The sequence below is a fragment of the Schistocerca piceifrons genome, chromosome 1, assembly GCF_021461385.2.
Source record: "Schistocerca piceifrons isolate TAMUIC-IGC-003096 chromosome 1, iqSchPice1.1, whole genome shotgun sequence".
Taxonomy (NCBI): Eukaryota; Metazoa; Arthropoda; class Insecta; order Orthoptera; family Acrididae; genus Schistocerca; species Schistocerca piceifrons.
The window spans coordinates 604,301,583-604,321,636 of NC_060138.1; the positions used below are offsets into that span (position 1 = coordinate 604,301,583).

Genomic DNA, 20,054 nt, shown 5'->3' on the forward strand with positions numbered 1-20,054 from the left:
GCTAAGCTAAGCACAATTTGTTCAATCTTAAGTGTTAATGCAGCTGACACTGACAATTCAAGATCATCATGAAACCAATATCACATAACCTCACACCTGAGATTAAATGCTTCAGTGGTGGTGCAATCAAGTTGAGCCAACAAGCTTACATGTGGAAAATTTTGGAGCATTTCAATTTTTAAGAGTGTAGAACTCTTTCAAAACCTATTGTAAATGAGCAGAAACATCACAATCAAAAACAAAATGTGCAGAGAAATTTAACTTTTCTTATTATGAGTAGTGTTGTTGTTGTTGTGATCTTCAGTCCTGAGACTGGTTTGATGCAGCTCTCCACGCTACTCTATCCTGTGCAAGCTTCTTCATCTCCCAGTACGTACTTCAGCCTGCATCCTTCTGAATCTGCTTAGTGTATTCATCTCTTGGTCTCCCTCTACGATTTTTCCCCTCCACACTGCCCTCCAATACAAAATTTGTGATCCCTTGATGCCTCAGAATATGTCCTACCAACCGATCCCTTCTTCTAGTCAAGTTGTGTCACAAACTCCTCTTCTCCCCAATCCTATTCAGTACCTCCTCGTTTGTTACGTGATCTACCCAGCTAATCTTCAGCATTCTTATGTAGCACCACATTTCGAAAGCTTCTATTCTCTTCTTGTCCAAACTAGTTATCGTCCATGTTTCACTTCCATACATGGCTACACTCCATACATATACTTTCCGAAATGACTTCCTGACATTTAAATCTATACTCGATGTTAACAAATTTCTCTTCTTCAGAAATGCTTTCCTTGCCATTGCCAGTCTACATTTTGTATCCTCTCTACTTCGACCATCATCAGTTATTTTGCTCCCCAAATAGCAAAATTCCTTTACTGCTTTAAGTGTCTCATTTCCTTATCTAATTCCCTCAGCATCACCCGACTTAATTCGACTATATTCCATTATACTCATTTTGCTGTTGTTGATGTTCATCTTATATCCTCCTTTTAAGACACTGTCCATTCCGTTCAACTGCTCTTCCAAGTCCTTTGCTGTCTCTGACAGAATTACAGTGTCATTGGCAAACCTTAAAGTTTTTATTTCTTCTCCATGGATTTTAATACCTACCCCGAATTTTTCTTTTGTTTCCTTTACTGCTTGCTCGATATACAGATTGAACAACATTGGGGAGAGGCTACAACCCTGTCTCACTCCCTTCCCAACCACTGCTTCCCTTTCATGTCCCTCAATTCTTATAACTGCCATCTGGTTTCTGTACAAATTGTAAATAGCCTTTCGCTCCCTGTATTTTACTCCTGCCACCCTCAGAATTTGAAAGAGAGTATTCCAGTCAACACTGTCAAAAGCTTTCTCTAAGTCTGCAAATGCTAGAAACGTAGGTCTGCCTTTTCTTAATCTAGCTTCTAAAATAAGTCGTACGGCCAGTATTGCCTCACGTGTTCCCATATTTCTACGGAATCCAAACTGATATTCCCCAAGGTCAGCTTCTACCAGGTTGCTACTCACCGTCTACTACTCACTAGAGCAGTGCATCTGCATGGTGAATTCGTGTGAGTAGCATTAGTCAATGTCACTCGCTTTGCATGTGCACAAAGAAGCACTCGGCTGGCAGTTCACATTCTCAGTATCATGAGGCACCATTTACCCAGTGATGGGAAGCAGCCACCTGGCCTTGCCATGTTGGTAAGGGAAAGTTGAGTACACAGCTTCGTCACAACATAGCGACAGTAATGAGACTGGCAGATGCACAAATGCAATTAGAATTAGAACTTCTACCAATTTCCCCCCCCCCCCCCCACCCCCACCCCCATGAACCATGGACCTTGCCGTTGGTGGGGAGGCTTGCGTGCCTCAGCGATACAGATAGCCGTACCGTAGGTGCAACCACAACGGAGGGGTATCTGTTGAGAGGCCAGACAAACGTGTGGTTCCTGAAGAGGGGCAGCAGCCTTTTCAGTAGTTGCAAGGGCAACAGTCCGGATGATTGACTGATCTGGCCTTGTAACAATAACCAAAACGGCCTTGCTGTGCTGGTACTGCGAACGGCTGAAAGCAAGGGGAAACTACAGCCGTAATTTTTCCCGAGGGCATGCAGCTTTACTGTATGATTACATGATGATGGCGTCCTCTTGGGTAAAATATTCCGGAGGTAAAATAGTCCCCCATTCGGAACTCCGGGCGGGGACTACTCAAGAGGATGTCGTTATCAGGAGAAAGAAAACTGGTGTTCTACGGATCGGAGCGTGGAATGTCAGATCCCTTAATCGGGCAGGTAGGTTAGAAAATTTAAAAAGGGAAATGGATAGGTTGAAGTTAGATATAGTGGGAATTAGTGAAGTTCGGTGGCAGGAGGAACAAGACTTCTGGTCAGGTGACTACAGGGTTATAAACACAAAATCAAATAAGGGTAATGCAGGAGTAGGGTTAATAATGAATAGGAAAATAGGAATGCGGGTAAGCATAGTGAACGCATTATTGTGGCCAAGATAGATACGAAGCCCACACCTACTACAGTAGTACAAGTTTATATGCCAACTAGCTCTGCAGATGACGAAGAAATTGAAGAAATGTATGATGAAATAAAAGAAATTATTCAGATTGTGAAGGGAGACGAAAATTTAATAGTCATGGGTGACTGGAATTCGAGTGTAGGAAAAGGGAGAGAAGGAAACATAGTAGGTGAATATGGATTGGGGGACAGAAATGAAAGAGGAAGCCGCCTTGTAGAATTTTGCACAGAGCACAACATAACCATAGCTAACACTTGGTTTAAGAATCATGAAAGAAGGTTGTATACATGGAAGAACCCTGGAGATACAAAAAGGTATCAGATAGATTATATAATGGTAAGACACAGATTTAGGAACCAGGTTTTAAATTGTAAGACATTTCCAGGGGCAGATGTGGACTCTGACCACAATCTATTGGTTATGACCTGTAGATTAAAACTGAAGAAACTGCAAAAAGGTGGGAATTTAAGGAGATGGGACCTGGATAAACTAAAAGAACCAGAGGTTGTACAGAGATTCAGGGAGAGCATAAGGGAGCAATTGACAGGAATGGGGGAAAGAAATACAGTAGAAGAAGAATGGGTAGCTTTGAGGGATGAAGTAGTGAAGGCAGCAGAGGATCAAGTAGGTAAAAAGACGAGGGCTAGTAGAAATCCTTGGGTAACAGAAGAAATACTGAATTTAATTGATGAAAGGAGAAAATATAAAAATGCAGTAAGTGAAACAGGCAAAAAGGAATACAAACGTCTCAAAAATGAGATCGACAGGAAGTGCAAAATGGCTAAGCAGGGATGGCTAGAGGACAAATGTAAGGATGTAAAGGCTTATCTCACTAGGGGTAAGATAGATACCGCCTACAGGAAAATTAAAGAGACCTTTGGAGATAAGAGAACGACTTGTATGAATATAAAGAGCTCAGATGGAAACCCAGTACTAAGCAAAGAAGGGAAAGCAGAAAGATGGAAGGAGTATATAGAGGGTCTATACAAGGGCGATGTACTTGAGGACAATATTATGGAAATGGAAGAGGATGTAGATGAAGATGAAATGGGAGATATGATACTGCGTGAAGAGTTTGACAGAGCACTGAAAGACCTGAGTCGAAACAAGGCCCCCGCAGTAGACAATATTCCATTGGAACTACTGACGGCCGTGGGAGAGCCAGTCCTGACAAAACTCTACCATCTGGTGAGCAAGATGTATGAAACAGGCGAAATACCCTCAGACTTCAAGAAGAATATAATAATTCCAATCCCAAAGAAAGCAGGTGTTTACAGATGTGAAAATTACCGAACTATCAGCTTAATAAGTCACAGCTGCAAAATACTAACACGAATTCTTTACAGACGAATGGAAAAACTAGTAGAAGCCAACCTCGGGGAAGATCAGTTTGGATTCCGTAGAAACACTGGAACACGTGAGGCAATACTGACCTTACGACTTATATTAGAAGAAAGATTAAGGAAAGGCAAAGCTACGTTTCTAGCATTTGTAGACTTAGAGAAAGCTTTTGACAATGTTGACTGGAATACTCTCTTTCAAATTCTAAAGGTGGCAGGGGTAAAATACAGGGAGCGAAAGGCTATTTACAATTTGTACAGAAACCAGATGGCAGTTATAAGAGTCGAGGGACATGAAAGGGAAGCAGTGGTTGGGAAGGGAGTAAGACAGGGTTGTAGCCTCTCCCCGATGTTGTTCAATCTGTATATTGAGCAAGCAGTAAAGGAAACAAAAGAAAAATTAGGAGTAGGTATTAAAATTCATGGAGAAGAAATAAAAACTTTGAGGTTCGCCGATGACATTGCAATTCTGTCAGAGACAGCAAAGGACTTGGAAGAGCAGTTGAATGGAATGGACAGTGTCTTGAAAGGAGGATATAAGATGAACATCAACAAAAGCAAAACAAGGATAATGGAATGTAGTCTAATTAAGTCGGGTGATGCTGAGGGAATTAGATTAGGAAATGAGACACTTAAAGTAGTAAAGGAGTTTTGCTATTTGGGGAGCAAAATAACTGATGATGGTCGAAGTAGAGAGGATATAAAATGTACGCAGGCTATGGCAAGGAAAGCGTTTCTGAAGACGAGAAATTTGTTAACATCCAGTATTGATTTAAGTGTCAGGAAGTCATTTCTGAAAGTATTCGTATGGAGTGTAGCCATGTATGGAAGTGAAACATGGACGATAAATAGTTTGGACAAGAAGAGAATAGAAGCTTTCGAAATGTGGTGCTACAGAAGAATGCTGAAGATTAGATGGGTAGATCACATAACTAATGAGGTGAAGTATTGAATAGGATTGGGGAGAAGAGAAGTTTGTGGCACAACTTGACCAGAAGAAGGGATCGGTTGGTAGGACATGTTCTTAGGCATCAAGGGATCACCAATTTAGTATTGGAGGGCAGCGTGGAGCGTAAAAATCGTAGAGGGAGACCAAGAGATGAATACACTAAGCAGATTCAGAAGGATGTAGGTTGCAGTAGGTACTGGGAGATGAAAAAGCTTGCACAGGATAGAGTAGCATGGAGAGCTGCATCAAACCAGTCTCAGGACTGAAGACCACAACAACAACAACAACCAATTTTCCATGTTTTGTATGAAGAAAGTGTGTGCTGTATACCTAAGAGTCACATTTATGGACCAAAGTATAATGAAAATTAAATTTCTGATCGAACACTGCATATTACTTAATGTCATTGTTTTAGCTACAGAATTTTATGTTTGCATGAAAGAGTAGCTGATGAAATAATGCTCATTTTCAGTCAGCTGCTAAAATTGCACTGGCATTAAGATGTATTTTGAACAGAATAAATTAAAAAGATTTATGTTGAGGAGTGTGACAACAGACTATAACTGTCAACGATGTTTATTATTAACAAAAAACCTTCAATCCAGCTACATCATCAGCCTTTGTGAGTAAATCAAGCAAATGAACTAATAGGACTAGTTGCATCTGATAATTTCAGCGGAAAGAGAAAGAATGTATTTGATGTTATGGTGAGTAGAGATGAATATCCTTTGAATAAATTTATATGCGGATAATTATTGGAGAAGTATACCATTTAAACAAATTTAGTTGTCAATAAATTAATTCAAACATTAAGTAACAAATAACATATAATGCCACCGTATTTTCTTTGTTTACTTCTTGTACAGAACTAGTATTTGTTCCATTGGCTCAGTGCAATTTCCATTTGATAAATAACTTATTCATGGTTTGTCTAGAAATGTGCCTTGTGGTTTAGGGGCTTAAATTCCAGACTACAAAACTACAACTTTATGGTTCGATCACCAGTTGGTTATATGACTTGCTCTGTTACTTACCCCTTCTATCACCTACAGCAACGACAGTAATACCAAGTCAGGTTGCACAGTACTTTGGAGTACGTGTTGAAATGTAGATCCCCCTCTAATTAGCTGTATAAGGTCTCTTCAGATGTGGGAGGAATTCATGGGCATGCCAACATGCATAGCAAAGCACTGCAGAGCTCAAACCAATGTTCAAACTGAGCATGGCTTTACTTGGTTTACAGCGTAACAAATGAAACATAAAAATACTTACAGGAGGATGGGCATAACATACACTAGGCAGCCTGGCTGAGGCAGCTGCAATGTTGAGCAGCCAGCTGACGACCTCTTGATAGCGATCAGCTGAGTGAGATGGATGTGGATGTGGATTAAGTTATCTCCTTTTTTCTCATAACAAACACAAAGCCTTGTTATTCAGGCTCACTTTACTATAGTTTTAAAACCGTCATTTTATTTTCTCTAGGTAATGTGGATTATATGTTCACTTATATACAGTTGATGTTGGGTGATCCATCCATTTTCAAGCAATCAATTTTGCCGGAAAAACCCATTTAATAATAATTTACAAATATCAGAGAAAATCTCCAATAGAGTAACAATGCTGGATATCATTATCAGAGATTAGGCATTTGGTTTATCTGAAGATTTATTGCATTCTTATGCAGGAAGAAACTGAACAAACACCAAAATAATCTTTAACTACCAACTGTCTCAGACTAGGCGGTTTATAGTAAGGACATTTAGTACTCTGGCAAATAAATGAAGTATTTTTCATCACCCAATGGATGTTCGAGAAGAATTTGCAATTGCCATAATAAAAACATGCTGTGTTTTACAAAATATATATGCCATTAAGAGATGACTATAAATTTGAAGATGTATTGTACGTGCCTCTAGAACTGGAAATTCCCCCAGATCCTATAAGCTGTCAAAAGTCATCATGGATTTTGTTTCCGGATGCAAGCAAGGTCTGCTTGTCTCAACAAGTGCACGGACACTGAAGGCAGCCACATACATTTTGCTCATAGCTGGGGGCACAGAGCCATCTGACTGCCATGTAATCTGATGTGTTGTAATGGTTGCCACAGCCAGGTAATCAAAACTGCCCAGAGCGTGGGCTCTAATGCACTGTCGTTTTAATGGCTGTTGCCCAGTGTGTTACAGCCCTATTACACTACCAGCTCTGTCCCATTCAACTGCCTCTGCACCTGGCAATACATCTCCCACTCCAACTACTAACATGGGCAACAACTCCACCTAAGCAGCCAACAATGAGAATGCAGCCGACAAAAACCTTTCTTCTTCAGTACCTTTCTTAGGTTGCTAACACTATCGGACATGTGTGTGTCTCCTTACACAATTCATTCACGTTTGTAGCACTACAAAATGATTAAAACAAGGAAGAACTCAGTGGTTGCTAATGACTAATATCGCCAGACTATAGATTAAAAGTCTCCTAAAATGTTTATGGAATTCTACACGAGTTCCAACGTCGTCCAGAGTGTTTAAGGATTAACCCTAAATAAGTGTGCCATTAGAATATGGAATAGTTATCCAATCCAGCATGCTTCTATGCAATTTCTTAGGGCTTTCATATTCAAAAATTTCTGAAGACACACTGGGTTCGAGTACGTGAAGGAGCTCTTATATTACAGCATGCTTGCAGCTTTTGTCCAGTGAAAGAGTCAAGAGATTATTGTATGACAATTTTCACCTTTCTACACCAAACGCAATGAATCCAGCAATGTCTTACACATGATTTTAAAACAAGTACTGTATTTCCTACGTATTGTTGTCCATGACCAAGAGACGCTTACAACAACCTACAGAGGTATAATAGCCAAAGAAATGTCAAATAGATTGGATTTGTGTCATTCACATAAATTTCTTCCAAGTCTAGTAGTAAACAATGTGCATCGCACATGTCCACACTGCATATTCTCTGCCCATGTGAAAGTGAGTGCAGGCACGTGAAATCTGCAAGGCTGTGAACAAGCCCTCATGTGGCTGTGCCAGCCTCATTGCCAGAGGTACATCTGCTCATGGGACTTTGATCATCATCGATAGTCTTTGGCAACTACAACCAAGGTTCATGAAGCATATTCACATTCTCACTCGCACACTGCAGGTGCACCTGGGCAAGCAGATAGGCCACACACTTTCAGTTTCCACACTTACCGCTACTTGTTTAGAAGTCTTTTTATTGTGCCTGTCTGTGGTTCAACATCTCCACTAAGTGGTGAATAGTAGCTGTCTACCCTTTTCATAATACTGTAATAATTCCATCCTGGAAATTCCAATGTTTGATTTTCCCTATCACCAAACAGTTGGAGCACTGATGTACTAGGTGCTTGGAAAGAGGCCTGATTTGGCAAAAAGTGTGAGCTTCCTATTGACTCAGCAGCAACAGAAGATGTAGCGAGACTAAAATGAATATTCTGGTATGTAGCAGGTTTATTTCACCTAGGTATAGTCTATTATTTCTGTAGTGGCATATTAGATTGCTACAGTGATGCAGACTTCATGATGAAACTGGTCTGTCAACACCAGGTGTTTTTATTATACGTGTAGGTACCTGCTGGCTTAGCCAAAGACAGGGAATAACTGTCACTAGGACAACTAAAACGGAGTTGCGAGCTGCAGAAGAAGCTGCTAAGGAGGTAGATCTGTATAGAGGTTTTAGAAGAGTGAGGAAGCTCATGGAAGTTCAAAAGGTGGATCATAAGGCAACACTGAGACTCAAACTGAATCCCTCATTCCACCATTGCAGAAAACATTTATTTGAGAAAAGGTGATAGGAGTACAGTTAAACATTTCAACATATTTCAGCTGATGATCGTTTAGCAGATATACAGTATTGACAATGTCTATGGCTAAACCAAGACTGTCAGTTTTACATTATAAAACTGATCTTTCATATTGTGATATGTGGGGTCTTTTTTCCCTTTCTCTCTTAATTAAATAAAGTTAAGTGTTATGGTTATAAATGTATTTTATTTAATTTAGTATCAAGCAAGATTAGTAGCACTTTCTGATAAGAAAAGCATCTCCATGTATGATATTCAACTGTTTCTAGAACAATACATGATTGAGAATAAAAGTTCAGTGCAAAATAGTTAATTTGTAAACTACAGTTAAACTAAAAAACTCATGGTAGTATAATAAGGAAAGTGGTCTTGATGCCACAAACTTGAAGCCAGTGTCCACCATGTTAGTTGAGTAAAACATTAGCTTCTGATGGAAGTTCTTTGATCAAAAATGCCAGCTAATTTCATTTACAGGTACATTTTTGATTATAGTCTGAAGTATAAAGCAATCACATTTTATTCATAAGTGAACTCATTCAAGTGATATTTTCTTTTATATACTTGAAATTTGGTTGCTCAGTTTAGTTGTTCTGTAGTAGTTTTATATCTGTCATATTGCTTTAGATTTTCTATCAGTCAACTCAAAAAGATCTCTGGCTGTGAGAAGGAAAGTTTGGAAACCAAACACTAATAACAAAACATGTTCTCAGCATTTTTGGGAAGAGAACATAGATCAAACCCAGTTTTTTTCAGTCCTTATTTAAGGAAAATGCTAGATTGTGAAAGCAAACTTGTCACATTACATATTTCTCTTTTTATTTATTCATAACTTATAACAAAAACAAAGTTACATAAATGAGACAAAATGTCTCATATTACTGGGTCTTCCTGCCACTGTGTTATTCATAAAACCACTTTAACATTTACTGTGTAGAACAACTGCTACACAACAAAAATTGAAAACAAGAAGCAATCGCAATAGTGTGCCATGTTTTGGGGTATCCAATACGGTGACACCAGCTCCAAAGCGATGTACAATTATATAGTGCATCTCCAATTCTTACACTCACATGCAAAAACTGCTCAATTTAACAGCAAGTGATTCAATAAACTTCTTTGCCATCCAGCAAACAATGACAAAAATCTCTGGGATACAAGTGTTGTACTCTCAAGGTTGCTTCTTTACTTTCCTCTTTTATTCCTTTTCTTGAGCAGATAACATTGCTAACCACAAAATCTTAATGCTTTGCATTCCAGTTTTGTTTTTTCTTGAGTATAATAATTGGTTCAATTGGTTTCTCTCTGAAGCACAACATTGCAAACTGATGCCCTAATCAGCAGACTCTCTCTTTGTTTGTGGGGCATAACATTGTTAACTGTAACCGAACTGAAGATATTCTTCAAAGATAAGTACTGACTACACGACAATTAGGCTAAACAAATCACTGAAATTACATGTTGGGAAAACAGTAGTCAAGGTTATGTAATGTCACACAAGAATATAGACATAAGCAGGCAACATAACAGAAAACTTTATTGTTGTTAAGTTTATACTCCGTGAATTAACAATTCAAATTAATGATGAAGACATCAAAAGGACAAAGGGACATGTTCATTCACTCACTCATTCACATGTGATGATGAATGCAAGTTAAATGGAAAATAATTATTTGTTCACATTTTCTTCTGCCTTGTCAGAGAGAGAATTGAAGGGTGAAGGGAACTAGCTAGATTATGTGCAGAGACTCCTGCAGTGAAGAAAGGGAAGCAGGATACTCTTGTTTTCCCAAAATCTCTGCCTTCAGTGAATTCTGAATTGGGTTAATACAGAAATGTAAAGAAATGATATACTGAAGAATCATCAAAGGTAAGGAACATTTTTAAATCTACCGTAAGTTTAATTTGTAGAATTCTGCTGAGTCATCGGTGTGGTTGGTTGGCATGTCAGTTACAATTTAGGCACAACTTACAAAGTTGAATGTAAAACTGTACAGGAAAAGTAGTTTCCCTTCATAGGATAGAAATATCACAGATTATTTTTCCCGGCTAATATATTGAGTTCTGTTTACAATTATATTAATTCAATAAGTTTTTTATACAACATTAACAAATAAATTTTACTTCCAGTTACTCCAGATAACAAATCATATATATACCGAGCTCACAATGCACAAAAAATGGAATCATATATCCATTTTCAAAATTCTGAATACAAAATATAAAAATGAGTACAAAATATAAACATTAGTCAAAAGTGAAAACTAAAACCAAATGTAACCAAGACTTTAGTTATTTCATTTTTCAGCTTTTATCCAGTCTATTTCAAGTGATGACGTCCCTGACTGTTTCACTGGGAGATATACACCACCATAAACTTGAAGTCCAAATGATGTTATGCTGCTTTTGTCTAATGGTCCAGCTTCTGATGAATTCAGAGCCCTCCCACGAAAATAAGGTTTAAATTCACTGAGAGGAAGTTCTACTGTGCCAAAGGAACCCATAGGTGCCTGAAATGTACAAAATCACATGTACAGAACAAAGGCTACTCATTTACTTACAGATGCAAAAAATTTAGAGATTTATTTTTAAATAACAATGTTAGATTCAAACATTATATTCACTATCAACAACGTGCATAGGTACAACCAGTCCCCCCCCCCCCCCTCCAACACACACAAGCACATGTGCAGAAGCAAGGGGCCCCCCCCCCCCCCACACACACACACACACACACACACACACACACACACACACACACACACACACACAGAGAGAGAGAGAGAGAGAGAGAGAGAGAGAGAGAGAGATTTTGGGATTTTTTGGGGGGGGGGGGGGAAGGGGGAGTGGCAAAGAAGATACATCCAAAAGAAACAAAAGTAATAAATGTGACCAAAAAACAGTACAAAAATGAGGAAGAACAAAAAATAATAGTAAGTATACCTCTGTTTTTATGTTTCTGGGATTACCATTTTCTTGCTATTCATGTCTTTTTCAACTGTTATCATCTTGCTACCACTAAAGCAACACAAAGTTTCATCATCATTAAAATGTTTGTACAAATTTTAACCATTTCCAACAATATGACATTGCATTTGGTTTCTGAAGGAAATTCTCTGAATAATTCCTTTTGAGAAAATTAGTTTCCATAGAAATGATTGTCACATTTTTCTGGTAGCAGACAGCAAAAGTTTTACACAAAGCAAATGCACTGTACGTACACAATAGAACAGTAACACTTGAGTAACAACTTCATCACACTTATCACGGTGCTGCTGATGTGAAAGTAACTTTTTCTTTTATATGCAGCTTTAACAGAGTCTAGGATGGAGGACACTGAGGACCGTACCTTTTAAAACACTATGGCAGTCTTTTCCAACACTGTCCCATGGAGCAGGGCACTCTTGGATGTTCCTGATTGTGCTCACAAGCAGGTGCATATAGTATAGGCTGCTCACCAGAAAGCCCTGTTGGCATGTTCTGTGCGAGTGCAAGCTGCTTGGGCACCCGTTCTATGTGCCATTGGCCGGTGAAGTAAGAGTGAATAGGCTAAAATCCACACATCAGACTCTTCCTCACTTACCCATCCCTGCCCACTTGGGCCTGTACCCACCTGGCTGCCCCTGGGCAGGCATGGGACCTGGAACAGCCTACACTATGGTCTTCAAACAATCTTTCATGCAATGACTGGTTACGGTTGGCTTTATTTTATTCATACTAATAACATTAGTACTGAGTAACTGCAGCTTATTTGTGATGTAAATGAACTGCTTTCTTAGCCATACTGACAGAAGTTCAACACTATTATGCAATTCTTAAACCCCATGTACAAATTAGCAGTTCATTTACAACCCCCTCTCTCCCCATCCCAACTCACACACACACTCTCTCACTCTCACACACACACTCTCTCACACACACACTCTCTCACACTCACTCACACTCACTCACACTCTCTCACACTCTCTCACACTCTCTCACACTCTCTCACACTCTCTCACACTCTCTCACACTCTCTCACACTCTCTCACACTCTCTCACACTCACTCACACTCACTCACACTCTCTCACTCTCACTCACACTCTCTCACTCTCACTCACACTCTCTCACTCTCACTCTCTCTCTCTCTCTCTCTCTCAGTATTTCAACACTAATCGCTCTCTTCTTTCTCAGTTTTTGTTCATGTGATTTATTTGTAATAGTTTCTCTTCTTTGCCTACATCATTTGTTTCACCTATCGCCCCAGTTAATCACAAATTTTCAGGTTTTCTATTCCCATCCATTTCTGTCATTTCACTTATAATTTAAATCTTTTCTTACCTGTACATTTGAGTCAAATTTTTGTTAGTGTTCTGGGTAAGTATCATGTCTAATATCTGAAAGTGGTATCTCCCCAAAAACTCTTCCTCCCTCTTTTTCTAAAGTGAAGGAATCCGAAATTCCTATCTGCAAAGCAAAGTGTTGCCTTGAAAAGTTTAGACACAAAAACTGGATTATTATCTGACTCAATGTGAGGGTAACAATTGCTGAAATGATAATAACTATCATGTTATCAATGGGACAAACAAGTTTTGCAGTGAAGTATGTGTTGTGGATGAACTAGTTTTAGTGGTATTTTACAGCCTGCTTGGAGCCATCCACTAATCCTTATCACCAAACTGTGAATTGAAAAACAGAAAAGTTATGTCAAAACCTATTTTTTATTAATTTTATGGACCTAAATAATTTTTCTTCCCTTAAACTGGAATTTCCTTTAAATGCAGGTTTTACTCAAGCGCACTCAAGGAGTGAACCAGATCCATGTTTGTAATATCTTTAGGCCATGAGTAGACCAGATTCATAACTTGGATAAGTTAAATGTAAATTATTAGCAGCTTAATAGCTTTCCACTTTTAAGCCACATGTAAGTTCATTTACTGGACTCTTGGTTTAAAGAAAGGAGATAGAATAAAGAACAATTTTTTTATTCAGTTTTACTGTATTCTGCTAATAGCACAGGATGAACATGAGAAGTCAGGAAAAAATTCTCCTTTACTTATTGTAAACATCAAGAACAATTCCTGCCAGCATAGTGTGTTGACAGGAGTTGTCATTCAAGCTGGCTGATGCTGTCAAGAAATGTTCAATTCTTACTGAAGAAAAGAAAGTTGCCCCTACCAATATACAGTTCTCACATACCTTCAACAAAACTTGGTGAAGACAAATCTTCTCACTCCTTCGTATAACACCCACCAACCCCTCCCACCCCCCACATACACACACGTAAATATACAAAACAGCTACCTATTTCGCTTCCTCACTGAGCATAACACAGCTCATCCCCATCCAAATTGGGAAAGTTTGGATATCATCATCACAGGAAATAAAGTCATGAAACATTACACCTGGTGAAACAAAAGTTATAATGTTCCACTCTTCTTCAGGTACATGATTTGCTGCATAAAGTGATGCTGTACCACAACCTTCATTCAAAAAGCATTTCATCTAAATCTACTTCTATACTCTACAAGGTACTTTATGATGCATAGTGGAGGGTATGTCTCATACTTCTAACATTTCTCCTTTCTCATTTATGTCTACGATTCTCAGAAAGGCAGTATGAACTTGAATTTTCGTTTTTTGCTATTTTCATCTTTTCCAGTACATAGAATGTATGGGAAGACGTAATACATTGCCAGATTCTTCTTGCAGCTATGCATCTCAAATTTTAATGTTGAACCTCTTTGTGATCTTACCACCTTTCTTGTAGTGTCTCCCACTGGAGTCTGATGGTCACCTCCATTACACACTTGTGCTCACAAAGCAAATTCTAATGAATCATGTCTATTTTCTTTGGCTTTTCCTTATCTCCTTCATTCCTTCTATTTGGAAAGGATCCCAGACTCACAACCAATAACCTCAAGCAATGGTCCTGTAAGCTACTTTTTTCATGGAAGAATTTACACCTCCTTAGCATTCTTTCAAAGAAGCTCAGTTAGGCATCTGCTTTTCCTAGAAACAGCTAGTATTACACAGCTGTTCCACTTTAGATCACTCCCAATGGATTCTACCCAATGTTTTACAATTGACTATAAACTGTATAATTATATCATAAAATTAAAAAGGAAAAAAAAATCTCAGGTGAGGGACAAAGATCATTAACAAACTTTATCAAGTGATATAAAATGCTAGCACTAAAATGTTACCAAGTCTGGAATCAGTCATGCAATACTGGAGGTTTTAGAAGTGGTCATTTTGTAGCTTTGGAACTGGAGAAATGCTTCTTTCTCCCTAGTAAAATGAGCATAAAATAATTTATGAAGATGAAGAAATGAAGTCAGTGAATGAAACACAGCTGTCACTCATTTAAAAACTTTGGCCATTAAATACATCAACATGTACAGTAAAACCTCGATAATTTGAGCCTTGACGATCCAAGCCTCCACTTAATTTGGTATGAATGACAGATGGCTACTGTGTATAAAAGAGTACCTCATAAGAAAATACAGATGAAATCAAAAATGTGCGGGGAGTGATTGTGATCAGCGGCCAAGATGCGCAATCACGCATTGTTTATGATCATGCCCATTTTAGTTCCTATTGTTGTTACACCTGCTACAAGTCAGCCAGTGTCTACTCAGTCTCAGTGCAGTGTGTAGATGTAGTTGGGTTGTGTTACATATTTATTATTGTTCCTGCTATTTTTTGCCAATATGAGCACCAACTCTTCAAAAGCAGGAGGAAATTTGTTTCCTTGGAGATAAAAGTCTTAGCACTGGAAAGATTTGACAGTGGGGAGACTATAAAAAGGTAGCAGCAGATGAAGTAGCATTAGGTGACTGGCATGAAACAGAACCAAACTACATCATCAGACGTATTATATCAAAGTGTCTAGTAGTTGTTCTAAAAAAACATCAAAACTCACAGATCATAAAACTATGAAAACATCACACCCAAAAGTGAAATATGTACACTATTAACAGTTGTACGGTTGTTTATTTAATAAATATGTGCTTATAATAAATGTCGGAGTTTGTACTAGAACATTATCTCTAAAACAAATTCTAAGTAATGTGTTAACTGATGAAATAACTTTGTTTACTGTAATAAAAGTGTAATATCAAGTACTATTTTTAAATGAAAGGTCTCTAAAATTGTCACTCATCCTGTAATTCAAGTTTTCCCAAATTTTAGCTCCACTCAGGCTCATTACCTTGAATTACTGTGGTTTCACTGTAAAATAGTTATATAATGGAACTGCTTATCTTTGATTGCGTCAACTGTATTAACACAACCACACAGGATGAGTGTGATATATTACGTATACAAGAGAATTATTGAAACCATCAGACAGATACCTATACGATAGTTTCACCGAGATAGGTCTCATGACTGATAACAGATGCAATGAAATGAACATTTCACTGAATCTTAGCTGTAACAAAAGTATTTTTTCCCAATGGAAACTTTAGGTACACATTTATGAATGTTCAACGTTTTCAAGATGAGCAAGTGCTGCCATCTTTTGGGCATCACTATGAAAATATTAGGAAGTCAATGCAGCAATGCACAACAGCTCAAGACAGTACGCAGTAGCTTGTAACCACCAGAATACACAGATGCTGTTAGTTTTCTATATTATACTTGTAATTGAATATTGTTATTGTTATTTTGCATGATAATTTTTGACTGGTCATTTTACTAATTATTACAACAGAGAATATATCATAATTAGTTATTTTAGTGCATGAAATGAAGCCAAGTGAACAAAGTATATTCTGCAACTGGGTACATATTTTTATATAAATCCTGCATCCAAGACAATTAAAATATCACCCAAGGGCATTACCACATAAATAAAAATTTTCTTTCACCCAGAAAAAATCCAGGTCTGAAAGGGTTAACTCCATCAGATAAACTCTATCACTCGGCTGAAATAGCTCTACCCTGTATGCCCAGAGAAATGCCTGCTGCTAACGCGAGGTTTAAAGTGAGCACAACAGTACTTGCTCATTGCTTGGTCATACTTCCTCCTCAACGGTTGAAGTCTGGGAAGAACTTCCTGCAATAATCTAAGAATCTTACTCTATCTCTGGAGAAGTGAAACTGAACTGTAGAAGAAGAGAACTCCACAGATCAATGGCAGCAACTATATCAATGACAGCACCCGAGTAACTACCCCCAGGACACAATGAAAATTGGTTCGTACAGAAGTTGCTTAACAGATTACAATTAAGAATGGAAAGATTCAAGGACAATATAATGAAATGTGCTTTAATGCTGTGAGTGCTGACAAGAGTAAATCACAAGCCTCATGATTCAGTGCCTTCTGTGTTCCATTTCCTGCACAGATGATAATGACATCGTTCACGCTCCTGTAAAGCCTTGGAGGTTGCTACGTTCTGGGCACTTATGACAGGAAGATAGTCTAATTTATCTCTTTCTTGATTTCTCTGTGGGTTTGTTATGTTTGCAGCTTGAGACTAAATAAACTGTGAATAAAAAAAGAAGCCTCTTAACCTGTCTCTCATGTAATATATGAGGTCTGATTAATAAGTAATGGTAATTTTTTAATTTTGCTGGCTTTATACATCCAATTCTCGAAAAATGGAATAAAGTGCAGCACTGACTGTAACTTTGGTGAAATTACTGTGTTGTAATACAAGGGTTTATGAGTGATACAAATGTTTCATTGAGGGTCGAGAAGATGCTTAATGTGACAACTGCCCAGAATATGCTTAATGTGACAACTGCCCTGTATGCCCTAGAAAATGAATTACTGATGAAAATGTGGAAGAAGTAAATAAAATAGTTTTGGAAAATCACCAAATCACTATCAGAAAGGTTGCTGATGATGTCATATCCTTCAGCCAATGCCAAGCAATTTTATTAGATGTTTTGGACCTGAAATATGCAGCACGAAAGTTTGTTCCAAAATTGTTGAATTTTGACCAAAAAAGACATCACACAGACATTGCTTGGGAATTGCTGAATGAAGTTGACAATGATCCAGAGCTTCTAAATAAAGTTATAAGAGGTAACAAAACATGGGTATAAGGGTATGACATCAAAACCAACCAATCATACCAATGGAATCTGCCTGAAGAGCCAAAACTGAAAAAAAATTGACAAGTTCAGACACATGCGAATGTTCTTCTCATTCCCCCCCCCCCCCCCCCAATTACAATGGGATGGCTCACGAGATCCTGCATTATGGTCATACAGCCAATAAGTAATACTAACTGGAAGTTACACACAGTTTATGCGAAGCAGTTTGAAGAAAATGACCAGAATTGTGGCAATGGCACCACGATAATGCTCCTGCTCATACCTCAATGCTTGTTCATAATCTTTAGGCAGAAAACAAAACTGTTATGTTGCCTTAGCCACTGTATTCTCCAGACATGACTGCCTGTGACTTCTATCTATCTCAGAAGCTGAAGAGAACCATGACAGGACATTGTCTTGTCACCACTGATGAGGCAAAAACATAACTGCTAAATGAGCTGAACACCATAATAAAAAGTGAGTTTCAGACATGTTTTCAAGATTGTCAAAAACATTGGCACAAGTATATTATATCTGTGGGTGATTAATCTGCAGGGGACAAAATGATGTTGATGAATAAAAAAAGATTCTTTATGAAGAACAAAATTTCCTGTTACTTTTTGAGCACACGTTGTATATCATATGGCACACTATTCCTCACAGATACAATATACAAGCATTTTTTTCATCTGAATTCGGCCTCCTACAGACCAGATGAATTATTTATGTTTTAGCTTCCAGTTTTCAAATACTGTTTGTTTCAATCAAAATGTTGCGATTTTTCTGCTACCAAACATGTTGCAAAAAGGTCAATTAACATGGTACAAGCCCTCGTCCCCTGATATGAACAGCACGTGGCAGAGACTATACAGCGCAAGAATCGTATGATGGGCAATATTCATGTTAATCATAGAAGGAACATCTATCGGCACTTCAGATTGCAGATTCTTCAACTATTCAGAGAAGGCTAATAGCTATTGTGTATACATTGAACAGCCAGAAAATTAAGACCACCTACCTAATAGCCAGTATGTCCACCTTTGGCATGGATTACACCAGACACACGTCATGACATGGAAGCAATGAGGCCTTGGTAGATTTCTGGTAGGAGTTGGCACCACATCTGCACACACAAGTCACCTAATTCCCGTAAATTCCAGGGAGAGAGGCGATCACCTCTGACACAATGTTCAATCACATCCCAGCTGTGTTCAAACGGGTTCAAAGCTGGCGAGCTGAGGGGCCAGCACACCAATTGGAACTTGCCTCTGTTTTCCTCGACCCACTCAACCATACTCTTGGCCTTGTGAAATGGCACATTGTCATATTGAAAAATGCCACTGCCATCAGGAAACATGATCATCATGAAGGAGTGCCCATTTCTGTCATAGTTGTCAATGTAATGACATCGACAACATTGGCGCATGCATGGGTCATAGGTTGTGGAGGCCCATCCTCAGAAATGTACTATGTGTTCAGATACATTTGTACTCTGTCCACCACAATTGACAGGCTGTCCTGTTTTACCAGTAGCCCAGCCTGCAACATAAAGCATCTGTAATGTGGGGTGGCTAAACTACCCCATGACATCTGGATGTGGTTTCACCTTGGTTTTCCCCCGTGTGAGAGACACTCACCATAGCACTCCTTGAGCACCCGACATCTCATGCAGTTTCCAAAATGCTCGTGGCGACCTCCAGGACATCAGCCTGCCCTCTGTCAAACTCAAATAAATCTTGCACCTTCTCTTTCTACAAATGGACAGCACACTTACTGATACCACTTGCATCATGTGTGTGTGGGTCTGACTGGCAGTTATTCCACACCAGATGATGGTTCTATTTTGCCTGGATGGATTTATATTGATAATAGGTCATTGGTCATAATGTTCTGGCTGATCAGTGTATGTACAATCCACTAACCAGCATGGAATCCCAGGTGTCAAACTATTAAGGTGATCACAAGCATCTCCACTGAAAAGGCTGTTGTCACATATCTTGGAGGTATGTGGGATCTCTCGCTTTGCCACAACTGCAGCACCTTGTTAGCTCACTTGCTACCAACATCGAACAAACTTACCTGTGGACTGACTCATCCATTGTGCTAGTGTGGTTCCTGTCACCTATGTGGTGGAAAACATCCGTGGGAAACAATCATGTGTCTGAGATATAGGAAATCGCAACAGCTGTGATAGGGAGTCATAAATCAGCAATGGAAAATCCAGCTTATCCGACATTGCAAGGACTGCCTCAAGCAGACTTGCAAGGAAACAGACTATGAAGGGAGGGCCAGTTGGCTTAAAGAAGACACTGCATCATGGCCAGTATTTATCTCTAACAGTTATGCATTTAAAGAGGTGCCAGAAAAAAGGATAGAATTCCTGTGTAATTCCAGTGGAGCAATC

At 38.7% G+C, this 20,054-nt stretch overlaps 1 protein-coding gene across 4 annotated transcripts in view; it reads right to left on the reverse strand.

Annotated features, from left to right (window-relative positions):
- Positions 1-9,424: 9,424 nt before the first annotated feature.
- LOC124803595 overlaps positions 9,425-20,054 on the reverse strand; it is a 38,296-nt gene continuing 27,666 nt past the window's right edge. For all 4 annotated transcript variants that reach the window (XM_047264686.1, XM_047264687.1, XM_047264688.1 and 1 more), the window contains exon 4: positions 9,425-11,132. In XM_047264686.1, coding sequence (XP_047120642.1) covers positions 10,920-11,132 — 213 coding nt within the window. In that variant the 3' untranslated portion in view covers positions 9,425-10,919. The remainder of the gene's footprint in view (positions 11,133-20,054) is intronic.